At 62.6% G+C, this 25668-nt stretch overlaps 1 protein-coding gene across 1 annotated transcript; it reads left to right on the top strand.

Annotated features, from left to right (window-relative positions):
- The first annotated feature begins 6579 nt into the window (after positions 1-6579).
- Positions 6580-9565, top strand: PIM3 (Pim-3 proto-oncogene, serine/threonine kinase). The gene is made up of 6 exons (XM_055329385.1): positions 6580-6904; positions 7014-7123; positions 7218-7268; positions 7341-7710; positions 8255-8431; positions 8526-9565. Exons 1-6 carry the CDS (start codon positions 6820-6822, stop codon positions 8711-8713), a joined length of 981 nt encoding a protein of 326 aa, XP_055185360.1. The 5' UTR covers positions 6580-6819; the 3' UTR covers positions 8714-9565.
- The last annotated feature ends 16103 nt before the right edge of the window (positions 9566-25668 follow it).

Raw genomic sequence — 25668 nt, 5'->3', positions numbered from 1 at the left:
GGTGCTAGGCAGGGGGCAGCGTGGGGCATGCCTGGGGCCTGGAAGCTGGAGGGAGCCGTCGAGGAGCGGCTGGTGCGGGGTTGGGCTCTGGCAGCTTCCCGCCCTCGGGGTCCCCACCAGCAGTGCTGAAGGACCCATTTCTCAGATGGGAAGACCCGTTCAACCGGGAAGCTCCTGGGGCCCCCAGTACGAGGCGGAGGGGCTGGCACGGGGACCGCTGTGGGGCCAGGACCCAGGGCTGAGATGACAGCAGGTGACCTGTGTGACCTGTGGGCCCTGCTGTTCCCCAGCGACCAGTGCCAGCTCTCCTCCCGCTCCAGGAAGCAGGAAGGGGGGCTGGTGGGGAGGGGCTGGCGGCCTGGGGAATTTGGGGCGGAGGGGAGCTTCGCCAGAGGGTAACAGCACAGAAGTCTTTCCATTACTCTGCGGTGACTCAGTAGCTGTGCCCCCGCCCCCCAGCCTGCGTCAGCCCAGGAAGGCCCGACTGGGAGCCCAGAGGGCGGGCTTAGCAGCGCCCTTCCAGCTGGGCCCCAGCCCCCACTTCCTTCCCTGTCAGGTGCCCCGCCCCGCTCGGCCCACACAAGTCCCCTGCTCCCCCCTCAGGACCCCGGTCACCCCCTGTAGGACCCCCGGTCACCCCCCGTAGGACCCCTGGTCACCCCCCGCAGGATCCCCGGTCACCCTCCTGTAGGACCCCCAGTCACCCCCAGTAGACCCCAGTCGCCCCCCGCGGGACTCCTGGTCACCCCCGCAGGACACCAGTCACCCCCAATAGGACCCCTGGTCACCCCCTGCAGGACCCCTGGTCACCCCCCACAGGACGCCTGGTCACCCCCAGTAGGACCCCCGTCACCCCCCCAGGACCCTGCCCCCTCTGCTGGCCATGTGTCTCCACGCCCGCCTGGCCTCCCTCCCTCCCCACCCTCCCCCCGGGTCACCATAGGGCACGCGGCCCCCCCCACCCCCCCACCCCCCCCACAGGACCTGGCTCTGGCTCCGGCGTGGGATGTAGCACCTGCCGTGACAGAGGGTCCATACAGGGGTCCGTGAGTTCTGCCCCTCACTGCGACGCAGGTGCCCCGCTGTGGGGTGTGGGTGGGGTGGCCCCTCCTGGGCCTCGGGCTCCCCAGCGGGATGCAGAGTCCCGTTCCAAGCGCTCGGCCCGGCCGCACTCAGGTACACAGCAGGCTGCCTCCGGGGGAGACGGAGAGGGACGGGGGCGCTGAGGCCGCGGTGGCAGGACCCACAGAGTGCGTACCTCGTACGTGTGGACGCGACCTGCCCAGCGCACGTGGGCCAGTGGGCTGGGAGCTCACAAACCCCAGCGCTCAGCTGTCCCCAGGGCTCGCTGCTGCAGCCTGAGCCCCGACACAGGCTGCTGGGGGGCTCTGGGGCCTCCTCCCGGCCAGCCTGGGCCCCCCGGCCTGGGCCCCGGGGTACGCACAGCGCTGCGCCAGCCCTGGGAAGCCCTCGGGGTCACACGGTCCCCCTCGGGGGCGGCAGGACTGAGCAGGGGCCAGGGCTGGGGTCACCTCCAGGCCAGGGCCCACTCAGCTTCCGCACCTTCGGCGCCCGCCCTCCCGCTGGGGCCTCTGGGAACGGGGAGGGACCCCCAGGGAGAGGCCGGCCCAGCCCCTGCTTTCATCCCGATGCTCTGTCCAGGCCCGCTGTCACCTCAGGGCAGGGCCCTTCGGCGAGCCTCAGTGGCCCCCGGCCTTAGGGGACAGCCCAGAGCCCTAGCAGCCCCAGCTGCCCTTCCTTCAGCTTCCTCCGTTCCCCTGACCCCCAGAACAATGACAACACAGGAAAGTCCTCAAGCCCTGGGTGGTGCTCAGGGTCACCAGACTGCCCCCCCCCCAGGCCGGGCCAGCAGCTCCTGAACACCCACATCCCCAGCGGGCATACTTCCTGGCCCGGGGGCCAGGGGCCTCCTCGCCCTGGCCCTGCCACGTCTTGGGATCCAGGTGCCCAGGGGCCCTCAGCACCCAACCAGGCCTGGGGAACGCTCCCGGGAGCCAGACCCGGGTCCTTCTGGCAAGAGCCCCGTGAGGAGGCTCTGGAGGGCAGCCCAGGCTGCGGGGCATCCAGGGCTCACCCTGCCCTGCCTCGTTCCCCTCCCTGCCTGGGGCCACCACGATCTGCCCCTGCCCCCCAGGAGGGTGCCGCCGGGACCGTGGGTCCAGGAGCCTCGTGTGCCGACCCGTGTCCCCAGGTGCTGAGCACCACGAGGGCCTGGGCCTGAGCATGCCTCGTGCTTCATCCGTGAGCAGAACTTCAGGCCATGCTGGACTGGGACTCCCGGAACCAGTGCCCAGACCTGGGGGCTCGCCCTGTCGACTCTCTCTGAGCCAGACGCACAGGCCTGGGGCACCAGCCTCAGCAGCTCCAGCCGCACGAGTGCTGCCTGGGGCCGCAGGGAGGCCCGGATCGAGCCCGACCTGAAATCATCCCCTTGCTGCCTGCCCGTCCCCAAGCCCGACCTGTTCTTGGTGCGAGTTCATGCCTTGACACAGATGCTGGAGTCTGCAGGGCTGGCCAGTTGCCCCGTGGGCACATCCTCCCCCCAAGGACCCCTGGGCCACCCCAGCCCACTGCCTCCAGGAGGTGGTGTGCGAGCCATGCCTGTCCAGGCGCTGAGGTGGGGGTGCGTGATCGTGCGGCACGTGCATCTCTAATGCTGGGCTGTGTCTGCTGGGCCTGGGCCCTCGGGTCCCGGCTCTGACAACCGGGGATCCGTTCGTAGGGGCCGTGCCCCCCTCTCCAAGGGCGCTCTGCGGCCTGCGCCATAGCCCCGGTGCCATCCCAAGCCCCTGGCATCACCGCCGTAGCCTGGGCTTCCTGGGCTTCCAAGGTCCCTGATACCCCGCCCAGACTCAGGACGCGGCCTGTCCCTGCAGAGCGAGCTCCCGCCCCCCGGCCTGCACTCCGGCAGCCGTGCCGAGAGCCCCCACACCCTCCCTCCGCTCTCAATCAGCCCTGGAGGCCCAGTGCCGGGCTCCTTGGCTTTGAGGGTGCACTGGGTGCTGCCCCAGGCCTCCTGGTCCTGGGGAAACCCTGGCCTCCCTCAAGGAAGTCCAGGGCTTGCACCCAGGTCAACAGCCAGATGCCCGCAGCCACGGGTGTCAGAGGCCTACTACGTGTCAGACATCTGCACGTGTGTCAGCGGATCCTCCTGGGCCCACGTGTGGTGATCAGAGTCCCCATGGACGGGGAGCTCCGGGCAGGAGGGGCCACGAGGGGCCCATGGTTCCAGCATGGCTATGGCCCAGTGGGCACTTGGCCTGAGTGGTGGGTGGGGGTTGGGTCAGAGGGTGGTCCCGAGGGAGGGCAGGGCAGGGCACCCGGGGCACAGCACGGGGAGGGGCAGGAAGGCCGCGGGTGTGAGGCCCTGTCGAGCAGTGCGCGGGGCCCACCCCGGGGGCCGCCTGACCCCCAGCCCGGGCCCAGAGGGCTCCGTGAGAAGAGGACTCCAGGAACCCAGGCCGATGCCAACGTGGGGATGGCCACCAGCACCGCCGCAGCCGGCTTTGGCGTGTCGAGCCCAGCTGCACGTGGCCAGCCCTCCTGGGCACCTGTGGCCCCAGGTCAGGCGGGGGCTCTGGGGCTGCTTTGGCCTTCAGGGTCTCCTGGGCCAGGGGCGCGGCTGGCCGTTGCCAGGTCCCGGGGGGCTGGCGGGTGGGGGGTGTCGGCAGAACGGCAGCACTCGGGCGCAGGCTGCCGGGGTCTCCTGGAGGGGTTCCCCAACTTCACCACGCCCCAGCCCGACCCTGCCCTCGGCCACCTTTGGGAAATGTTGCAAGACCCTGGCGCGGTCCGCTGGCTCCGCTCCCCAGCAGGTGAGAGGCCACACCGAGGTGAGGCGCGGGGAGGCCGCAGAGGAGGTTGTAGGGGAGGCCGCCACCAGGCTGCAGTGTTTGGGCTGCGGAAGGGGCGGGCGCCCCACAGGGCCTCTGGGCTGTGGGGCTAGACCCAGGGAGGCCAGGGGTTCCTGCTGGGGGCTGAGGGGTGCCGCTGTGACTGGGCTGCATCCCGGGGCTCACCTGGGAGCCGGGCAGCCCCGGGGATGGGGTGGCAGCAGCGGGGAAGACTGGCCTGGAGGAGCTCACGAGCAAGGGGGGTGCTGGCAGGGGCGGGGGGGCTGGGCGGGTGGGACAGGACCACAGGCCTTGGTGGCGGTGGGGGGACAAGGGACCGGCCTGGCCAGGGCAGGACGGAGGGGGCCTGGGCAGGGCAGGCTGAGCCCCAGGAAGCCAGGAGGCGCGGGGACAACACTGCCACCAGCTCCGCAAGGGAGCGTGTGCACGTGTGGTGTGCAGGCACGAGTGTGTCTGTGAGGCGTGCGTGTGTGGATGAGACACAGATGTGTGCGTATGACGACCCGGGCCATCTCTGTCCACCCCCCTCTTCCTTCGTTGTCCCGGAGACCAGCCCGGCTCCCGTCGCCTTGGCAACAGTGCAGCCCCTCCTGCGAGCAGGACAGGGTGACCTATGGGGCCAGCTGTTTCCAGGGCCGGGGCGGGCGGGGAGCCTCTCCCAGTGTCTGCTCTGCTGTCCACCTCAGGAAACAGCTGCCTGGGGAGGACGGCCACTCACAGGCACCTGGCTCTGGTGCCAGGCTGCCTCCCTCAGCATGGCAGCCCGGGGCCACGCGGGTGTCCACAGCACAGCGGCCTGAGCCCCAGAGCCCTGGAAAGGTGACGGGAGGCCAGGGGATGGGGTCAGCGGGCAGCAGCACAAGGATCCAGCAGGTCCGCCTAGGACCCTGGCTTAATCCCAGCTGAGCCCACGGCTCGCGGCCGGGGGCAGGAGCGTCCCCAGCTCCGCTGCTCCTGGAGAGGCTGGCCTGGGCCACACCTGCCCGTGGGTGTCACAGCCTGAGGGGCTGTCGACAGGACACAGGCTGCCTCTTTCTGAAGGGTGAGTGGCTGCTGCTCTGAGACTGGGGAGACTCAGGAACAGGGTGCTGGCTTCCAAGGCACATCCCACCGGGTGAGCAGGCCAGGGCACATGAGGAGGACCGGCCCGGAGGTGCACACGATGTGCTGGGGGCCCCGGGGCGACCACTGAGTCAGGCCTGCCTCAACCACAAGTCACTGTGGTCCTCACCTAGACCCGGAGCACCCTCCATCGTTCCCATCACAGCCTGACCCGAGGGCATCCCTCTTGGGGGGGCAGGCTCTGGAACCCTCTGCTGGCCCTCGGGAAGCCCTGCAAGTGCACAACGGCGCCTCCTCCCTGGCAGGTGCTGGGTGGATTCGGCGGAAGGGGGTCTCCTGTCTCCTATCTTGGGGCTGACCACCCCCAGCCCGCCCCCACACCCGTGCTCAGGAGAGCGGCAGGTAGAGCTCCTGGAAGCTGGGAAGCCAGGGGCTGGGCCTTGGGAGGGTCCAGGTTCTGCCCCGGGGACAGTCGTAGCGGTGGGAAAAACAGCCGGGATTTGCTGGGAGCCAGCAGGCCCCAGGTCCGTCAGGCCGGCGGGTGTGCCTGCGCGGGACACACCTGGAGGTGACCCGGGTGACCCCAGCCTGGCCCACAGGCCACACGAAGCCCAGTCGATGCGATGCTGGCCCGGGCCTCCGGGCTACCCGGATCTCTGTGGGTCGGGGAAGGGGCCGCGGGTGTGGACCGCTCCAGCATCTACCGTCGCTGGCGGCAGCGGCTCACTCTCGGGCGGTGACCTTGGGCCGAGGTCGGCCGCCTGTTCCGTGTGGACCTGGGCTGCTCGGGGCCGGGCTGCCGCGCTCAGGTGCAGCCCCCTGTGACGGTGGTCGGCGGGGGGCCCGGGGAGCGGCAGGCGGTGGTCCAGGTGGTCCAGGTGGTCCAGGCGGTCCAGGTGCGGGACGCAGAGCAGAGGGACCCGGGAGGGGGGGCGCGAAGGGGAGGGACCTCGAGGTCAAGGCCGGGTCAGACGGTGGCTCAGGGGTGCGAGCTCCCGCCGGGGCGCAGGGCCGGACGGGATCCCCGCGAGGGCGTGGGCAGCGGCCCCTCGCTGGGCCAGCGGCGTGCCGGGGTGCGCGGACGGCCGGGGAGCGCTCGCTGGCCCGGGACGCGCGGGGGCGCCCCTGCTCGGGACCCGGGCCACGGCAGAGGCGGTGGGCGCGCGTGCGGCGAGTGACCCGGGCACGGCCTGGGGCGGGGCCTGCAGAGGCCTCGCCCCGCCCCCGCGCCGCCATTGGCTGGGGCTTCGGGGCCCTTTGGAAGCCCCGGCTTCCATTGGCTCCCGCGGCCCCGCCCCACGCGCCTCGGCCGCCGCCCGCGCAGGGGCCGCGCGTGCGCGGTGAGTTCGTGCGCGCGCGCGGGGGAGGAGTGACGTGATCCGCCACGCCGCGCCGTGCACCTCCGCGGCTCGCTCACAGCGAGCTAGTCCCGGGCGGCCCGCCCCGCGCCCCGGGCCCCGACCCCCGCGGACCCGGGGTGGCCGCGCCCGGCCCCGCCGCCGCCCCGCCGCCCCGGAGCCCCGCGCGCGTCCCCGGGGGCGGCCCCGCGGCGCGGCCCGGGCGGAAGGGGGCGGGGTCCCGCTCGCCCCGCCCCCGCGGAGGGATCCGGCCGCCGCGGCCCAAAAGCCCGAGGCGAGGCGGCGGGGCGTGTGAGCGGCGGGGTGCTGCGCGCGCACGCGGTCCACGCGCGGTCGGCCCGGGGCCCTGTGCCGCGCGGACGGCCTCTCCCGAGCGGCTCTCGGCGCTCCCGCCTGGCCCTGCGGCCGCCGGGTCCGCGGCTCGGGAGGCCGCCGTCCGCGTGTGGGCCGCGCGGGGAGCCGGGCCGGGTGAGAGGCGGCGGACAGCCGGGGGGCCGCGGGCCCGCGCCCCGCCGCCGCCCGCGATGCTGCTCTCCAAGTTCGGCTCCCTGGCGCACCTGTGCGGGCCGGGCGGCGTGGACCACCTGCCGGTGAAGATCCTGCAGCCGGGTAGGCGGGGGCGGGGACGCGGGGGGCCGGGGGCTGCGGGGCCGGGGACCCGGGGGCGCGGGGGCGCGGGGTCCGGGCCGCAGCAACCCCGCCCGCGCCGTTCCCGCAGGCAAGGCGGACAAGGAGAGCTTCGAGAAGCTGTACCAGGTGGGCGCCGTGCTGGGCAGCGGCGGCTTCGGCACCGTGTACGCGGGAACTCGCGTCGCCGACGGGCTCCCGGTGAGTCGGGCCGCCGGGCGGACCGGGGCTGGTCGGCCGCCGCGCGCCGTGGCGTGTGGGCCGCGCTGACCGGCCGCGCCCCTCCCCTCCGCAGGTGGCGGTGAAGCACGTGGTGAAGGAGCGGGTGACGGAGTGGGGCAGCATCGTGAGTGCGGGCGCCGCGGGGGCGGGCGGGCGGGCGGGGCGGGGGGCGCGCTGACCGCCGTGTCCCCCCCAGGGCGGCGCGGCCGTGCCCCTCGAGGTGGTGCTGCTGCGCAAGGTGGGCGCGGCGGGCGGCGCGCGCGGCGTCATCCGCCTGCTGGACTGGTTCGAGCGGCCCGACGGCTTCCTGCTGGTGCTCGAGCGGCCCGAGCCGGCCCAGGACCTGTTCGACTTCATCACGGAGCGCGGCGCCCTGGACGAGCCGCTGGCGCGCCGCTTCTTCGCGCAGGTGCTGGCGGCCGTGCGCCACTGCCACGGCTGCGGGGTGGTGCACCGCGACATCAAGGACGAGAACCTGCTGGTGGACCTGCGCTCCGGGGAGCTGAAGCTCATCGACTTCGGCTCGGGCGCGCTGCTCAAGGACACGGTGTACACGGACTTCGACGGTGAGCGCCGGCCGGCGGCCCCGCGGTGACTGTTGGCGGCCGCGCGGGGGCGGGGGGCGCGGGGGGCGCGGTCCCGGCTCGAGGCTGCCCCCGCCGGCGGCGCGGGGGTGCGCGGGGAGTGCCCGGGCCTCCCCTGCGCGGGGCGGGCGCTGCGTGCGTGCCGAGCGGGGGCGGCGCCGCAGAAATCCCCGCATTGCGGAGCGCGGGGAAGCCGAGGCTCCCCGCCCCCCGCCGCTCCCCCCCGCCGCCTCCCGGCGCCTCGGGCCTCCGCTTACATCTGTTTGTTGTGAAACCCGAGTCCGCGCTCATGTGACCCGCCCTCCCTCCTCCCTCCCCCCTCCTCCCTCCCCCTCCCCCGCCCCGGGCCGCGCTGGGCCAGCTGGGGAGGCCGCGCCCGCCCGGTTTTTCCAGGGTGATGACGAGCAGGATTTGGAGGCCGGCCCGGCCCCGGCCCCGGCCCCTGCCGCCTAGTCACTGGTTAGGGCGCCGGTGCGGTGGGGGCGCCGGCCCCGGGCGGACGCCCTGACGCCCGTGTGTCCCCCAGGGACCCGGGTGTACAGCCCCCCGGAGTGGATCCGCTACCACCGCTACCACGGGCGCTCGGCCACCGTGTGGTCCTTGGGCGTGCTGCTCTACGACATGGTGTGTGGGGACATTCCCTTCGAGCAGGACGAGGAGATTCTCCGGGGCCGCCTCTTCTTCCGGAGGAGAGTCTCCCCAGGTTCGCGCTGGGTGCCGGGTGGCCGTGGGGGCACCCGGGGGGGCTGGGGGGCCTAGCCGGGCCGTGTCCTGACCCTGTGGCCTGCGCTCCCCAGAGTGCCAGCAGCTCATCCAGTGGTGTCTGTCGTTGCGGCCCTCAGAGCGGCCCTCGCTCGACCAGATCTCCGCACACCCCTGGATGCTGGGCACCGAGGGGGCCCCTGCCGAGAGTTGTGATCTGCGCCTCTGCGCCCTGGACGTGGATGACGGGGCCAGCACCACCTCCAGCAGTGAGAGCTTGTGAGGAGGTGCCCGGGCCTGGCTCACGGGAGCCGGAGGGACCGACCTGCCTCAGCTGCGGCCGCTTCTTGCGGAAGCAGTGACCTCTGGCTCCCGGTGACCTCTGCCTCGGGCACCGGGCTGCTTCCTCTGCTTTGAGTGCCTTTCCGAACGCTGCTGTCGCGGGACTTGGTGTTCTCAAGCTCTGTCTGTCCAAAGACGCTCCGGTCCGAGGGAGGCCCAGCTGGGCGGGTGCAGGCGGTGTGCCACCCTGGGACGGCCCGTCGAGGGACCAGGAGCACGTCCTGTGGCCTCATCTCTCCGGGACACCACCGGCGTGCCCCCCTCCTGCGTGTCCCTGGTGTTCGTCCGGGCAAGTCCGTGCACAAGCAATGCAACGTCGGGGGCTGGCGGGGTGTGCGCCCGCGCCCCTCTATTTATGGTCTGACTCCAAGGAGGGCTATTTATTGTTTAATTTATTCGTGGAGGTTTCCTCCTGGCGCCCCCGCCTTCTTCTGCCCGGAGTGGGGGGCGCAGCTGTGTGTACCCCAGGTCCTGATCCTACCTGTGTCTGTCGGAAGATGGACTTGTACAGTGGCTAATTTAAGGGGTGAGGGTGACCGCCACCGGGGCTCTGCGCTTCAGGGGCGGAGTGGGGGCGGGTTTTAAATTATTGACCTTGTACAGTCTGCTTGTTGGCTCTGAAGGCAGGGGGTGGGGGGCAGAGTCTCAAGCCTTTAATTTATTGTAGCAGCCGTGTTTCTGTGATCCTGGTGTGCGTAGGCATCGGGGATGGGGTTTCCTTCAGTTCAAAAGTGATGTCTCGAGATCATATTTTTTATACAGGTATTTCAATTAAATTGTTTTGTATGTAACAGTCGCTGTGTTTATTGGGCAAGGTGGTGGGGTGAAAGGCTTGGGGGAGGGGCCCTCCCCCGACAGAGTGCCAGCCTGTGTGCTTGCCCACCTTGCCACCCCTAGTGTGGGGGCCGCATCTGGGGGTGGCCCCAAGGGGACCTCTGGCTTTTGTTCCAGGGATGCTCAGTCAGAGGCAGAGAAGAAAGGGGCCTTCACTCAGGCCACTCAGGAAGAAGTGGGGGGTGGTCCATGCTGCCCCGCAGGTGGTTGGGAGGGGTTCTGAAGGGTAAGTAGAAGTTTGCCAGGTGGAGGGAGTGAGAAGGCCTTCCTGGCAGAGAGCAGGGGCCGGTGGAGTCAGGTGGGGGGTAGTGCCGGCTGCTTGGGCCTTGGCCTGAGAGCCGGAGGGCAAGGTGGTGGGTGGGAGCCATGGCCAGGTCCAGGCGTGGCCGCAGCAGACACACAGACCCGGAGGATGGTCAGCCACCTGCAGCCGGGGTTCCCCGTGCCCCCGGGTGTCCCGTCCCCGCGGGCTCACCCTCGCCCTGACTGCCCTGGGAGCTCGGAACCTGAGACCTGGAACCAGCAGAGGCGGGAGGGGGCAGGGGAGGGGGAGCCCGGGGGCTGAGGGGGGCTGGGCTCAGTCTGTGGGGAGTCGGGGATGTCCCCCGCCTGCGGGGGGCCTGGCAAGCCTTTCCTGAGAAATGCTTAGGGCCCAGGGACCCCCGGGGCAGCCCCCTCCACTCGGGCAGATGGGGGGGTGGATGGGGTATTTAGGGACACAGCCCGCCTCCTACCGCCCTGCCCCCGCCCCCCCTGCTCTGTCTGGCCTCTCCCATGCCCCCTGCTAGGAACCGCACCAGGCAGCCTTGAGGGACACTCGAGGACAGTTGAGGATCTGCAGCCTCCGGGTCTGCACTCTGGTGACTCACATGTCACTCTCCAGCTGAGGATGCTGGGCTGGGCGTGGGCACCACCCCCTCTGCCCACATGCCCGTCCTGGTGTGTGCACCCAGCCCCCAGCCCCCAGCCATCACCCATGTAGCTCGAGCGTGTGGGGGACCCCAAGCCAAGCGGGGGAGTGCCATGCGCCTCTACTCAGGCGCTAGGCACTGACCCCTCAGGGAGAGGCCCTGGGCAGAGCTAGTCGCAGGCAGGGGCTGCTGGTGCCCAGGAGGCCTCGTGCAGGGAGGACGCCCCGGGGGGCGCAGGGCGGGGGCACTGGTCAGTGTGCGTGCGCGGGAGAGGCTTGCCCTGCAGAACGGCACTGATCCGGTGCTACCCACCCGGGGACACTGTCCTCTGTGCCTTGTCCCCCACCGCAAACGTGGAGCCGCAGCTACCCGGTCCCCCCAGCCAGGGCCCGCGTGTCGCAGCCTCGAGCAGGGCCCTGGAGGACAGTGTGCCACGTTCAGAGCTCGGGAAGGGTCACTGGGCAGGGTGCCGGTGGGTGGGCAGCCTGGGGGGCAGCCCTGGGGTGTTGGAGGCCCCAGATCTGCTGGGGGTGATGGGGAGCAGGACAGGATGCGGCTGGGGGCACCCAGGGGTGTGGGGGCAGCAGGGCAGCTGAGGCCAGAGGGGGTCGAGGTCAAGCCCAGGTGGGGGCCACGTGGAGCCCCCCACAGGAAGGGGCAGAGGGAGGCAGCTTGGCCACCCCACTTCCCAGGTGACCGCACAATCAGGCCACCCCCATGGCCCCCTTCCCCCATGCGGGGCAGGTCTGTGCTTAGGAAACAGGCCTGAGAGGGGCCCCCTCATTGAGCCCGCACATGGAAATGAGCGGCCGTGAGCCTGGCTGGGGACCCCTTGGGCAGGGGCCTAGGCTGGGTGCAGGGCACAGGCCACCGGAAGTGCCGAGTCTACGGCCCCCGTGGGGGTCCCCCCAGGGTGAGATTTCAGAGTCCCAGGGCTCTGGCTGCGAGGGCTGCCCCATCCTAACCTGCGGCCTGAGCCCCGGGCCCCCTGCTCATGGCCCGGGCACCCCCACCCTGGACAGCCACCTGCAGGGCGCCTGCAGGCCCCTCGGTGCCCAGGGTCAGAGGGCTGTGCAAGCACCAGGGCAGGTGCGACCTGGGACCTGGGACCTGGGCGACCCGCCGTGGGCCGGCCTCTGACTCCCCGCCCCTGGCTGCCACTGTCCCATTGTCCTGCTGTCCCCCTGTCCCACTCCTAGCTGCCAGGGGTCCCCACCCCTGAGGCCAGGGCGGTGGCCGTGCGGACGGCCTGGCTGGAGCAGAGGGGACAGTCCCTGAAATGCTGGCCTGTCCTCTGAGACCGGCTGCTGGCTCCGCCTGGTCCCCTGGCTCCCGCGGGCCTCTGCTGGGTGGGGGGCCCAGGCACTCATCTTGGGTCCGTTTACACTCAGGGCTCCCCTAGAGCCACTTGGTCCAGTTCTGCATGGCGTCCACCCTTCAGGACTCCTGGGGGGCTGCGTGGAATCCAGAAATCACTGTGGAAAGAACCAGAATCCGGAGCCACATCCAGGTTTGGCCCCCCTGCGCTTCCGGAGCAGCCCCGGCTTTGATGGGTGCCCACGGCTGGGCCCTGGGAGGGCGGTGGGCACCCCGGGCTGCCGTCGGGGGCCAGGCCTCGGGGTCACTGGGGGAGGGGGACAGCCCAGGGCAACGGCTGCAGCTGTCGGGGCCTTGAGTCTCTATTCCCGGCGGCAGCCCCCCAAAACGAAACCTTAGGGTGGCTTTGATGCCGGAGCTTCACGGAAAAGGGAAGTGATCCCTGGCAGGACCCCAGGACCCCTGCCCAGCCCGGGGTGAGCTTGGCTGGCAGGGCCCACGCCAGTGGGAGCGCGGAAGGAAGTGCCCTGGGCCAGCTCTTGGTGGGGGGGGGCGGGAAGCAGGACAGGCCCTTGGCCCTCCCCGGGGGACCAGGAGCTCCCGGGGCAGGGCGGCGGGGGGGCGCCAGGAGGGTGGCAGCTGGGCCGGGTGCCAACCCTCGGGGCTGAGGGGTGGGGGGAGCTCCCAGGGCCCCCACTCACCTCCTGAGGACTGGCTGTGGCCGAGGGGTGCAGGGCCCCACGCAGTCGCTAGCCCGGGGCGTCTCAAGGGGCCCGTGCCCTCTCCAAGGCCTCAGATCAGGGGGGCCGAGGGGGCCCCAGCCTCCAGCACATGACTTCCAGGGCAGCAGCTTCCTGGGCGGCCTTGGCCAGAGCCCAAGCTTCACTTACACAACCGCCCCCCGAGTTCCTGGCACTCAGGCCTGCCCCAGCCCCACACAGCCCCCCTTCCCTGCCCTGGCCCCACACAGGAGGAGGAAGCTGGGTCAGGGACGCCCCACCCAGGGAGGGAGAGGAGGAGGGTGCCCCGGGGACCCAGCCAGGTGAGCTCCCTGTGATCTGGCCGCCGGCCGCCCTCACCTGTCCGGCCAGGAGGCTGCACGGGGAGAGGCAGGGAGCCGCCCGCCTGCCCGGGGGGCTGTCAGGCTCACCTGAGAACATGGGACGCCCACCCCACCGGCCCCCTGGGCGGGTGGGAGGGTTGGAGCCAGGTGCCGGCCCCGCGGGGGAGAAGGGGTGGTAGTTGGTGGGGCCTCCCTGGGTTGCAGGTGCACTTGCTCCTGGGGCCACGAGACCAGGAAGGGCTGGGCTGGGCCAGGCAGGAGTCCGGGACCCCAGACACCGGGAGCTGCCCCGGGTGGTGGGGTCCTGGGAGCACAGGGACGCTTGTCCACGTCACCAGCTCAGGGGCTGGGGGCACACAGGGCACCAGGAGCCCAGCAATGCCCGTGTCAGGGTTTGGGCCCTGGCGTGGCCGCCCCACAGACCCCACATCCTAGGAATCCCCCATCATCTGGGGTCTGTTCACCCAGCCCGGCCCACGTGAGCTCAAAGGGCCCTTTTCACTCCAGAGGGAACCAGGCATTCCAGGTTCCCGGGGCTCATGGCTGCCAGAGACAGTGACCCGGACAAACGGGCCTGATGCTTTTAGGATGTGACAGAGAGATGGGGTGACGGGGATCTTAGGGGTCACCGTCAGCTTTTCGACAGAAGGAATAGCGGGTGCAAAGGCCCTGAGGCCGAGCCAGGAGCCTGGGCCGTCTCCCTACAGAGAAACAGAAGGGCCAGCGCAGAGTCCCCTCCGGGACGGAGTCCCGGCCTCTTCCCCAGCCCAGCTCTGTGACCAGAGTCCCCCCTCAACCTGCTCCACGTGGGGTGGGTTGAGACCCAGGGCTTGGGGCAGAGCTGGGGCGGGATCCCGCAGCCAGGGACCAGAGGGGCTGGCTGACCCAGGGCCTGGCCCGCCTCAGGAGCAGGCCCCACTGCTGTGGGGTCCCCGAGTCTAGCAGGGGTCAGGAGGGCCCCTCGGGCCACACCAACGGTGAGCGATTCCATGCGTGTGCTTATAGGCATGTGGGCGGCCGCGGGCGTGTTGATCTGTGTGCGTGTCGGGATGGCGCGTCTCGTGGGCGAGTGTGAGTGCACGTGGCCATGCTGTGGCCACCACTGCTGCTTCGCCCTCCCCTCTGCGGCCCAGCAGCCCCCGGTGTGGGCGAGGGGACGGGAGGTGTGGGGGGGCCAGGCTGCAGCCCAAGGCCCTCCTGTCCCCCACCCTCCTGCCCCCCCTGCCCTCCTGCCCCCCACCTTCCTGCCCCTCTCCTGCCCCCGGCCCTCCTGTCCCCTGCCCTCCTATCTCCCCCACCCTCCTGCCCCCCCACCCTCCTGCCCCCCAGCCCTCCCGTCCCCCCATCCTGTACCCCCCCATTGCCCTCCTGCCCCCTGACTGCTCTGCACACGGCTGCAGGGCCGTCACCTGTGAAGCAGGGCCGGGCCCACAGGCTTGTGAGCACGGGTGGGTCCCACAGGGTGATCAGGATGTCCCTGGGCCCCCCAGGCAGCCCGGGCCTAGCAGAACCCACAGTCAGGGTGCCGCAGGGGTATGTGGCCCAGGGAAACGGGGGTTCCCTGAGAGGGGGATGGAGGCGGGAGGAGGTGTGGCCCAGGGCCGAGGGGACCCCCAGGGCGCTGAGCTGAAGCCCCCAGGAGAAGTACAGTGACCCTGCAGATTAGGGCAACAGCGGCCCTGGCCCCCTGCCCTGCGCTGGGCTGAGCGGGGAGCCGGGGCTGGGGGCGGCTGAGGACTCATCACTTCAGTCCACTGCCCCCCCCCCCAGTCTCTGGGACACTGTGTCCCTGCTGTCATCTCATGTGGTCCCCGCCCTCCCCTGTCCCCCCTGTGGCCTCATGAGCTGATGGGCGGAGTAGCTGTGGCCCCAGAGTGGAGCGGCAGGCGGGGGACAGGGTCAGGCCACAGTCGGGGCATGGGTTGGGGGCAGGGGTCCAGGTCTCCATGCACCTGAAGAAACACACCTCCTGGGCCCAGAGTGTCCTACCAAGAGGGCAAGCCCCTGACCCCGTTCCCACCCCTCACCCCGTGGGCCTAGGGTGCTGGCCAAGGTCTGGGACGTCCCCAGGGAGCCCCCGGAAGGGCCTCTGTGCAGAGGAGGGTAGACACTGCGCAGTGTGCCTCTGCGCGGGGGCGTGAGTGAGGCGCGTGAGGTCAGTGGGTGTGTGTATGGGGATGGGGGTGTGTGTGGTGCGGTGGCTCCATGACACGGGAGGGAGAGTGGGCACACCCCGAGGGTGTGGGGGTCGCAGGGAGGCTAGGCCAGCCTCTGGCTCTCAGCTGGCTCTATTTTTGATGAAAAACAAAATTCTTCTCATACATACATTAATGCTCTGAGCCACTTTAAACATTTCTCAGAGAATTAAATGGAAATCTAAAAAAAAAACACCCCGAGAAGTATTTTTAAAACGGCTTTACCGACAAGTCATTTACATCCCATAGAATCCACCCACCTTCAGCAGTTGCGGGATCCGCCCCGGGGCCCATGACTCCGCAGACTCCCGGGAGGGCGCCCTGCCCACGTGCACCTGCTGCGCCCACCTCCCCGCGGGGTCAGGCCCTGCGGTCCCAGCTGGGGCGCCCCGAGCAGAGCCCGCCCGAGGTAATCCGGCTTGCGGGTGGATCCCGTCGTCTGTCCCCGGCTGGCGGGGGCCTGGCTCTTCTCAGGTGTGGGGGTCACGGGTCCTAGGGCGCAGAACTTCCCTGCACAAGCTCCCGCGGGCGCCCAAGCTGGCACTGCTGTCGGCCAGGAGCGCAGGAGCCCAGGGGCCCAGGAGCGGTGATCCCGGAGCTGCTGCTGCGACCTGTGCTTGACCTTGAGGCAGTGGCTTTGCGACCTACTGCCCTGCAGCCCGGCGGGGGTCCTGGCGCCTCCACAACTTGTCAACACCTGCTGTCGCCTGTCCCTCTGACTCCAGCTGTCCTGCTGGCAGTGAAGGGCTGCTGCCTGTCCTTCCAATTTGGATTTTCCCAACAACTAAGGATGCTGAGCATCTTTTCGAATCGTATTAGGCCTTTTAGAAGGTCTTTAGATCTTTAAAGATTTTTTTTAATTTATTTATTCATAGAGACACACAGAGAGAGAGAGAGAGAGAGAGAGAGAGGCAGAGACACAGGCAGAGGGAGAAGCAGGCTCCACGCAGGGAGCCCGACGTGGGACCCGATCCGGGGTCTCCAGGATCACGCCCCGGGCTGCAGATGGCACTAAACCACTGCGCCACTGGGGCTGCCCAGGTCTTTAGATCTTTAGAAGGCACCCAGCTGCCCTCCTCCTTCCTTGGCTGAATGTCTCATAACATTTTGGGCCTATTTTTCACTTGGTTGTCTTACTCTTGCTATTTTACAAGTGATGTGTTTTGGGGGCGCCGGGGTGGCTCAGCCGCATAAGTGTCAGACTCTTGATTTCAGTTCAGGTGAGATCCAGCCCCACATCAGGCTCCTCACTCAGTGGGGAGTCAGCCTGGGATCCACCCTCTGTCTCCCTCTGCCACTCCCCCCACACTCACTTATGCACACTCTCTCCCTCTGTCTCAAATAAATAAATCTTAAAACATTTATATTTGTTTTTTTTGTTTTTTTTTTTAAATTTTTATTTATTTATGATAGTCACAGAGAGAGAGAGAGAGAGGCAGAGACACAGGCAGAGGGAGAAGCAGGCTCCATGCACCGGGAGCCCGACGTGGGATTCGATCCCGGGTCTCCAGGATCGCGCCCTGGGCCAAAGGCAGGCGCCAAACCGCTGTGCCACCCAGGGATCCCTTATATTTGTTTTTAATTGTGGTAAAATACACATGACAATTTCAAGTGTATCTTTGTCTTTTTAAAAAAGATTTTATTATTTTTTAAAGGTTTTATTTATTTATTCATGACAGACACAGAGAGAGAGGCAGAGACACAGGCAGAGGGAGAAGCAGGCTCCATGCAGGGAGCTCGACGTGGGACTCGATCCCGGGACCCCAGGGTCACGCCCTGAGCAGAAATCAAGTTCAGATGCTCAACTACTGAGCCACTCAGCGCCCCTTATGTGTATGTTTGTCTTATATTTGAGTCACAGGTGTTCTAAGTACAAACCCCTAGTCACATACGGTCTGCAAACTTTTCATTTTCTTACTGTTGTCCCTTGAAGTGCAAAACCTATACTATTGATCAAACTCTAAATCTATTTTTTCTTTCACAGATCCCTGCCCTTGGAGCTGTACGTGAGACACTGCCCATCTCAAGGTCACATACATTTTCTTCTGTTTCCTTTCAAAAGTGTTATAGCTTTAGCTCTTATATTGAGGTTTATGGTTGATTTTGAGTTAAATTTTTGTGTATGGTGTGAGGTAGGGGTCCAGATGCTGGTTTTTACATGGGTTTCCAGTCGTCACAGCCCTGTTTGCTGAAAAGAGTGTCCTTTTTTCCCATCGAGAGCCTTGGCACCTTTGTCAAAAATCAATTGACAATAGATCTGAGTCTATTTCCAGACTCGACCCTGTCCCATTGATCTCTATGTCGATCCTAGCACAAGAACACACTGTCTTTATTGCTGTTGCTCTATAGTTAGGTTTTCAAATCAGAAACTGTAAATTCTCCAAGTCTGTTCCTTTTCAGGATTGCTTGGCTATCTTCTGTCCTCTGTATGTCCATACAAATATATATATGATCAGATTGCTAATTTCTGCCCAAAAAGTCCCTCAAACACTCTGACTTTGCTAGGGATTGCATTCAAACTATCAATCAGTTGGGGAGTGTGGCCATCTTAACATTAATGAGTTTTCCAGTCCATAAACATTGGATGTCTCTCCATTTTAGATCTTCTTTACTATCATTTAGAAATGCTGTGTAGTTTTGAGTGTAGAAGTCTTACACTCCTTTGCTCAACATCCTCTGAATTGTTTTATTCTTTTTAGTGCTGTTATGAATGGAACTGTTTTCTCAGTTTTATTGTTGGAATGTGCATTGCTCACATAAAGAAACACAGTTGGTTTTTGTATACTGATCTCAGATCCCGGAACTTTAATAAACTTGCTCATCAGCAGCCTTTTTCCCTCTATGTCCTCCTGCCATTTGGCCCCAAATGCGTCACAAATGCAGAAGTGGACAGTTTCTGGTGGACGAAGGGGAACCTCAGGTAACTGGAAAGTACCAGGAAAATAATGGAGAGAAAGAAGCTTAGGGCAAGGAGCCCAGGAGATTAAGTTTCAGACTCCTGGGCTCACCTCTGATCTAGTGCGTGTGGATGTCATCCCCATTAGCATATCAAATATTTGGAGAATTGATCTACTAGGTAGACCACCCAAGTCTCAGAGTGACCACAGGATGGCCCTGACTAGAACAGCAAAGACTTGGGGTGCCTGGGGGGGTTAGTCGGTGAGGCGTCTGCCTTCATGGCTCAGGTCATGATCCTGGGGTCCTGGGATGGAGTCCCGCATCATCGGGCTCCCTGCTCAGCGGGGAGCCTACTTCTCCCTTTCCTTCTGCTGCTCCCCCTGTCCCCCTTCTTGTGCTCTCTCTGTCAAATAAATAAAATCCTGGAAAAAAAATAAAACGAACAGCAACGACTTTGAATACTAAACTTACTTCGGAACCACAGCCCACAGGAGACCAGAGCAAGGCAATGACATTCTCCATGGGGCAGGGGAAGATCCAGAGTCTCATGACATAACACTCAAAATGTCCAGGATAGAAACTAAAATCACTTGCAAACGAAAAACACGAAAATCTCAACTCATGTGGGAAATGCTAATAGACACCAGTGATGTGATAACCCCAATGTCTGAATGATCTGACAGGGACTTTAAAGCAATGATTACTATACAGATGCCAGAAATTACAAATAGTCTTAACACAAATATTAAAATAGAATGACTGAGCAGAGAGAAAGACTGAAGGAAAAAGCAAATGGAGATGTTGGAACTGAAAAATAGAATCACTGAAAGGGGGGAAAAAACCTTCACAAGATGGATTCAATACCAGCATGGAGATGACAAGAGGAAATCAAACTCGAAAACTCAGCAACAGAAATTCATCTGCGCAACAGAGAGAGAAAAGACCTTTAAAAATGAGCAGAGTGTCAGAGACCCACAGGACAACAAGAACAGGGCAATGCCTATGACATTGGGGTCCCAGAAAGAGAGGAGAAAGGCTGTGGGGCTCAAAAATATTTAAGGACATTATGTCTGAAAACATCTCATGTTTGGTGGAAGACATAGACTTATAATTCCGAAAAGCAGAGCACATCCTGTCCTGGGAAAACTGGGAAAGAAATCCACGCTAAGACATTTCATAATCAAGTTGCTGAAAACCAAGAACAAGGAAAAAACAAAGGAGTAAAGCAGCCAGAGGAATAAGATGTGTTACCTACGGAACAACTGGATTTCTCATTGGTCATACGACATCTTTTTCAGCGCTGAAAGAAAAGAACCGTGAGTTCAGATTTCTCTATTCAGCAAACTTCCTTAACCCAGTAAAGGGCATTGACAAAAATCCCACAGCTGACATCATACCTCATGTAACAGACTGAATGCTTCCCCCTGAGATTGGGACCAAGGCTGGGTTGTCCTCTCTCACCACTCTTATTCACCAGTATTAGAATTCCAGCCAGCGCAATAGGGCAAGAAAAGGAAATAAAAGGCATATTGATTGGAGAGGAAGAATAAAACTGTCCTTATCTGCAAACAACATGGTTATCCATGTGGAAAATCCCAGGAAACCTATTAAAAAAAAAAAAAAGAACCAAACTCGTAGAACCAGGAAATGAGTTTAGCAAGATTGCAGGATATAAGCTCAACACATAAAAATGAATTGCCTTCTCATATACAAGCAATGAATAACTGGAGACCAAATGTTGAGAACGTTGCCATTTATAATAGCTCCCCAAAAATGTCTAGGTGTAAATGTAGCAAAATATGTAAATGTTCTCAGCGCTGAAAGCTACAAAATGCTGTTGAAAGAAATCAGAAAAGATCTAAATAAATACTTACCATCTTCATGAATTTGAAGGTTCAACGTACTAAAGATGTCAGTTCTCCCCCACACGATCTACGGATTTAACACATCATTAGGAAAAATTCCAGCAAGATTTTTTTTTTTATAGACATAGACAAGCAAATTCGAAAATTCGTACGTAAGGGCAATGGAAGCAGATTAACTAAAACAATTTGACAGAGAAGAACAGGATTGCTGGGAAATGCCTTGATTGCAGCCACAGTAACTGGTGCTTGTTGGTGGTCGAGGACGCACCAACGAGCAGAACCGCCGGGTGGTCCAGAGCCCGCCCCGCCCGGGGAAGCGGTCCCTCGTCTCCCCTCGGGGGAGGTCGCCGCACCGGAGCGCGGGCTGCAGCCGCCCCAGGGAGACGGAGACGCGCGTTCACCCAGACGGGAAGGTGCTCCAAGCTCTGTAACAGGTGGGAACCATCCAGAGGCTCTTCCCGGGGCGAGCGGGTGCGGATGCGCAGACTGCGGCAATCAGGGGCAAAGGGCCGAGCTGGGGTGGGGAGAGCCCTGGACCCCCGCCCCCGCCCCTACAGCAGCCCCAGCGGGGCTCGAGGTCTCCCAGGGCAGCCCCTCCCCTCGACAGATGCGGCCCCTCCCCCGGACCTGCAGGGCCGTCAGCCGAGCCCCAGCCTCCTCCCCCCGGGGGCACCCTCCGCCCCTCGGCTTCTCCCTCCTCCCCGACTTCCTTCCAGCGCGCTGCCTCCCGGGGTCAGACCAGGCTGAAGCCAGACCGAGGCTTGGGGTGGGGGCCGGGACCACGAGGTCGCGCGGCCCCGCCTACGGCCCTGGGCACACGCCCCGCCCCCTGCCCCGAGAACATGCCCCGCCCCCTGCCCCGCCCCAGCCCTGAGCACTCGCCCCGCCCCCTGCCCTGGCCCCTGCCCCGCCCGGCCCTGAGCATTCGCCCCGCCCCCCTGCCCCGCCCCAGCCCTGAGCACACGCCCCGCCCCCGCCCCATCTGCACCCCTGGGCTATTGCTGCAGCTCTGCGCTTCCTTCCCTGCTCACCCGTCTACCGCACCCCTGCCCAGCGCTCGCCTGGGGATGGGAGCCCACCGCTTCCCAGTGCGAGCCTGCTCTGCCCCTTCTCCGCCCTGCTCCCTCCACCTCGGTTCCTGTGACTCCGGTGCCCACAACCCGGCCTTTGCACCGACTCTCTCCGCCCCGCCCCTCCCCCCCCCCCCCCCGCCGCTCTTCCTCCAAGTGTTGTGAGCATAAATACAATTCTAAGTTTGAATTTTCCTTGATGTCAAAATGGAAAAAGACTCCCCACTCTCCCTTCTGCTAGAGCATTTCCTTAAGGAAACCAGTAAATTCTTTCTGTCCCTTTTGAGGTGGGTGTCAACCTTGTGAAAAGCTAAACCGGCCTCTGGCCAGCTTTACAAGCCAGCGATGTTCTTCTCAACCGTCTCAGAGCTAGCTCTGAAATGTAAACAGCAGGGAAGATGGACCCTCTGCCCTGTCATGGGGTTTTCCCTTAAATGCCCGGCTCCAAGGGATCCCCGGGTGGCTCAGCGGTTTGGTGCCTGCCTTTGGGATCGAGTCCCACGTCAGGCTCCCAGCGTGGAGACTGCTTCTCGCTCTGCCTGTGTCTCTGCCTCTCTTTCTATATATATCTATCATAAATAAATAAATAAATAAATAAATAAATAAATAAATAATAATAAATAAATAAACAAACAAATAAATAAATAAATCTAAAAAAAAAATGCCTGGCTCCAGGTGATAACTAGCTGTTGCAGAAACAAATCTCTTAAATTTTCCTTCGAATGGGAGGAAGTCCGTGCCCTAGAGCACCCATCAGCAGACAGGTTCACAGTGAACTGAATCCCACAGGCACTGCCGAGTCCTTTTAAATGTGCTTAAGGGACCCCTGGTAGCTCAGCGGTTGAGCCTCTGCCTTGGGCTCAGGGCGGGACCCCGGGGTCCTGGGATCCAGTCCCGCATTGGGCTCCCTGCCTGGAGCCTGCTTCTGCCTCTGCCTGAGTCTCTGCCTTTCTCTCTCTGTCTCTCGTGAATAAATAAATAAATAAATACTAAAAATAAAAAATAGAACGTGTTTAATTGCTGTTTGTGGGTAGAGCGCGCGAGTCTGGATCGGGGGTTGTGAGTTGGAGGCCCTCACTGAGGGAAGAGATTACTTAAAAAAAGAAAGTCTTTGGGGGGAAAAGTGTTATTGTGGTAAAATATACACAAGAAAACTTTCCATATTAACAATTTTTTAAAAAGATTTTATTTATTCATGAGACATACGGAGACTCCCCATGAGACATGGGGAGCCCAATACGGGACTCGGGGTCACGCCCTGAGCTGAAGGCAGGCGCTCAACAGCTGAGCCACCAGGCGCCCCGCAAATAGAGGTGATTTAATTCTTCCCCAATTTCAATGACTTTTGTACCTATTTCTTGTTTATTCACCCGGGCTAGCGCTTGCAGTACTGCGTTGCATGTTCAAAGTGGGCATCCTCATGCTGTTCCCAGGCTTCGGGGTAAGGACTTCAATCCCTGACTGAGGAGTGAGATGTGAGCTTGTCCTATGACCTCCATCGTGTCCAGGGAGTTCCTGTCTGTTCCCAGGTTACTGAGTGTTTTTATCATGAAAAGAGGGTTGGATCTTGTCAAATGCTTTTCCTGCGTCGCCTGAGATGGCCTGTGGGGTTTTTGCCTTCACCCCATAAACGCGGCAGAGGAACCCTGCTTTCTGCAGGTGGAGGGAGCCATGCTCGCACCCACGTGGTGGCCGCGCAATCCTCTCCAGTCCGCTTGCCAGTGCTTTGAGGCTTCCAGCATCTATACTTACAAAGGTATTGAACTGTGGTTTTCCTATAGTGTCTTTCTGGCTTTAGAATTCCTAACGAGTTAGGAGTGTTTCCCCGTCTATTCCTGGACAGAGCTTGGGAAGTTCATTCTTCTAAAAATGTTGGACAGACTTCACCGACAAAGCCCTCTACTGCTGGGCTTTTCTTTACGGGGACGTTTTCCATTACTGATTCAATCTCTCGTCTTTTTGTCTATTCAGATTTTCTATTTCTTCTTGACCCAGTGTTGGTAGTTTGTGTGTTTCTGAGATTTCATCCACTGCACCGAGGTTTCCCTATTTGTTGCCATATGATTGCTAATGCTAAGCTCTTGTATCATTTCTATTTCTTTTAAAAATTTTTTATGGGTGTCCCTGGGTGGCTTAGCAGTTTAACGCCTGCCTTCGGCCCAGGGCATGATCCCGGGGTCCCGGGATCGAGTTCTGCGTCGGGCTCCCTGCATGGAGCCTGCTTCTCCCTCTGCCTGGGTCTCCGCCTCTGTGTCTCTCATGAATAAATAAATAAAATCTTTAAAAAAATAAATAAAGCGAGTCTCTTGTACGCAGCAGGGAGTGGACGGATCATGTTTTTTTATGCTCTCTGCCAACCCCTGCCTTTTAATTGGAGAGTTTAGTCCCTTGACCTTAAAGGAAGGATCGGCCTGTGTGTCTCCGGTGGCTCGTCCTCCAGGTCCTCCATGACCTGCCTTTTCTGGTATGGATTTCTGTAAGGCAACCATTGGATTCCCTTCTTCCTTCCTTGTGTGAGTATTTTTTTCCGGTATTTTCTCAGCAGTTTTCTTGAAAGTTACAATTAAAATCTTAACATTATAACACCCCCGTTTGAAGAATACCAATTAAGTCTCAACAGGCAGCAGCTCCCGTGTGTCTTCATCCCTCCTGCACCGCTGTCACAGATACGTCCTTATGTATTGTATGCCCGTTGAAACATTTATAATTATTGTTTCGTGCATTTGCCTTTTTAAATCATATAGGAAAAAAAAGAGGAGTCACAACCGCAAACGGCAGTGATGCCGGCGTGTTACATTTTTCCACGTGGTGACTTTTGCAGCGTCCTGTGTGTCCCTTCACGTGGCTTTGAGTTACTGGCTGGGCCCCTTCCTCTCCACCCGGGGGACATGCTCTAGCATTTCTCCTGCGACAGGTCTACAAGCGACCAGCTCCCGCAGATCTTATTTATTGGAGAATGTCTTACTTTCCCATTTGTTTTTTGGAAGATACTTTTACTGGATAGAGAAATCTGGGTTGACAAGGTTTCTTTTTAAATCGTTCAGGGCTTTCAGGACGTCATCGCATTGCCTTCTGGTCCTTCTAATGAGAGATCTGCTTAAAATCTTATCGCAGATCTCCGGTGTGCGACAAGATTCTCTCTGACCTTGGCCTCAGGCAACGTGGGTGTAACGTGTCCTACTGTCAATCTCTATCCTGCTTGGAGTTTGTTGAGACTCTTGGATATACAGATTTGTGTCATGCATCAATTGTGGGGGAGTTTGGGGCTATTATTTATTCAAATATCTACGGCCGCTTCCCTCCCTTCTCATAGGGCTCCCATGATGTGTGTGTCAGCACCCCTGGAGGCACCCCAAGGGCCGCTCTAGCTCTTCCACGTTTCCTCATTCTTCTTATTTCTGCTCCTCAAACTGGGCGATTTCAATGGCTTCATCTTCTGGTTTGCTGACGCTTTCTCCTGCACGCCCAGATCTGCTGTAGGATCCTGCCAGTGGATTCTTCATTTCAGACGTTGTACTTTTCAGCTCCAGATTTTCTGTTTGGTTCCTTTTTACAATTCCTGTCTCCATCTCTCTCTTTTTAAAAAGATGTTATTTATTTATTCCTGAGACACAGAGAGAGAGGCAGAGTCACAGGCAGAGGGAGAAGCAGGCTTCACACAGGGAGCCGGAAGTGGGACTCGATCCCGGACCCCGGGTCACGCCCTAAGCTGCAGGCGGCGCTCACCTGCTGAGCCACCGGGCGCCCCTACTCATTGCTCCTTATTCCCATCTCGACCCTCTGCCCCGGGCCGGGATCTGTGTCTGTGCTGACCCCTGAGCCAGCAGGCACCCACGGTCATGAGCAGGCAACACTGGCCAATGGCTGAACATCAACAGGCAGCTCAGACCCGACCATGTCCAAACCCCAACTGCAGCCTGGGGAGCTGGGCCCGCTGGTCATGGAGGTCCAGTGTTGTTCCATCTCCCTCGTACCCATGGACCCAGGACATCCCAGGGCCACTGGCCTGCCACGCCCCGCCTCTCACCCATCAGACCCCATTGGAACCAGGCCGCTCGATGACCCTTCACCTCTGCGGTCTGCTCACATGCACGCCTGTCCTTCCTGCTCGCCCTCCCAGCCTTCACCCCCAGCCTCACACCGACACTGGGCACTCCATACAAAGCATGTGGTTGGCCTGCTTGTGGTCGGTCTTCCCCACGCAGACATCAGCTCCGGGTAGGGTGACCAGTGGTCCCCATTTGCTGGGCTTTAGGCTGAGACTCTGGACCCTCTCAGCCCCTCAGTCCAGGGCAGACCCCTTGGTCCTCAGCTGCAGGGTCGGTGACCTCAGCTCCAGGGGCTGGGGCTCTGGGGCACCCAGTGGGGCCTCAGTGCCTGCTTGAGGAACCTGTGGGCACACAGATGTCCCAACGGCTCCCTGCAGTTCAGCTGTGAGCCCTGTGGGGCGACCTGACCACTACCTTTGGGCCTCCCCATCCTGGGGCCTGGGTTCATCAGGCGTGACCTGAGTGGACATGGGATTTCCCGCTAGGCTGGGAATCAGTGTTACCAGGGCGGGCCTGCCGGGCCACGGGCAATGCATGTGCTCTAAGACCTTGGCACGGAGGTCGGGTTGCTGAGCACCACCACCACTTGGTGGCAGCACACACGTAGACAGCTGGGAGGCTGGCACCCACGCATGCCCCTCCTCACCCATTCCCTGCAGCCCTGAGCCTCCTTGAGAGGAACCCAGTCATGGCC

Source organism: Nyctereutes procyonoides, unplaced genomic scaffold (assembly GCF_905146905.1).
Source record: "Nyctereutes procyonoides isolate TBG_1078 unplaced genomic scaffold, NYPRO_anot_genome, whole genome shotgun sequence".
Lineage (NCBI taxonomy): Eukaryota > Metazoa > Chordata > Mammalia > Carnivora > Canidae > Nyctereutes > Nyctereutes procyonoides.
The sequence above is the reverse complement of the archived record's forward strand: the minus strand, read 5'-3'. Positions and strand labels throughout refer to the sequence as shown.

Bases quoted from the DNA above. Each gene is read 5' to 3' on its own strand.
- PIM3 (XM_055329385.1), top strand. From the start codon at position 6,820: ATGCTGCTCTCCAAGTTCGGCTCCCTGGCGCACCTGTGCGGGCCGGGC. The intron at 7,711-8,254 runs GTGAGCGCCGGC...TGTGTCCCCCAG, and splicing joins GGTGTACACGGACTTCGACG to GGACCCGGGTGTACAGCCCC. The intron at 8,432-8,525 runs GTTCGCGCTGGG...TGCGCTCCCCAG, and splicing joins CCGGAGGAGAGTCTCCCCAG to AGTGCCAGCAGCTCATCCAG.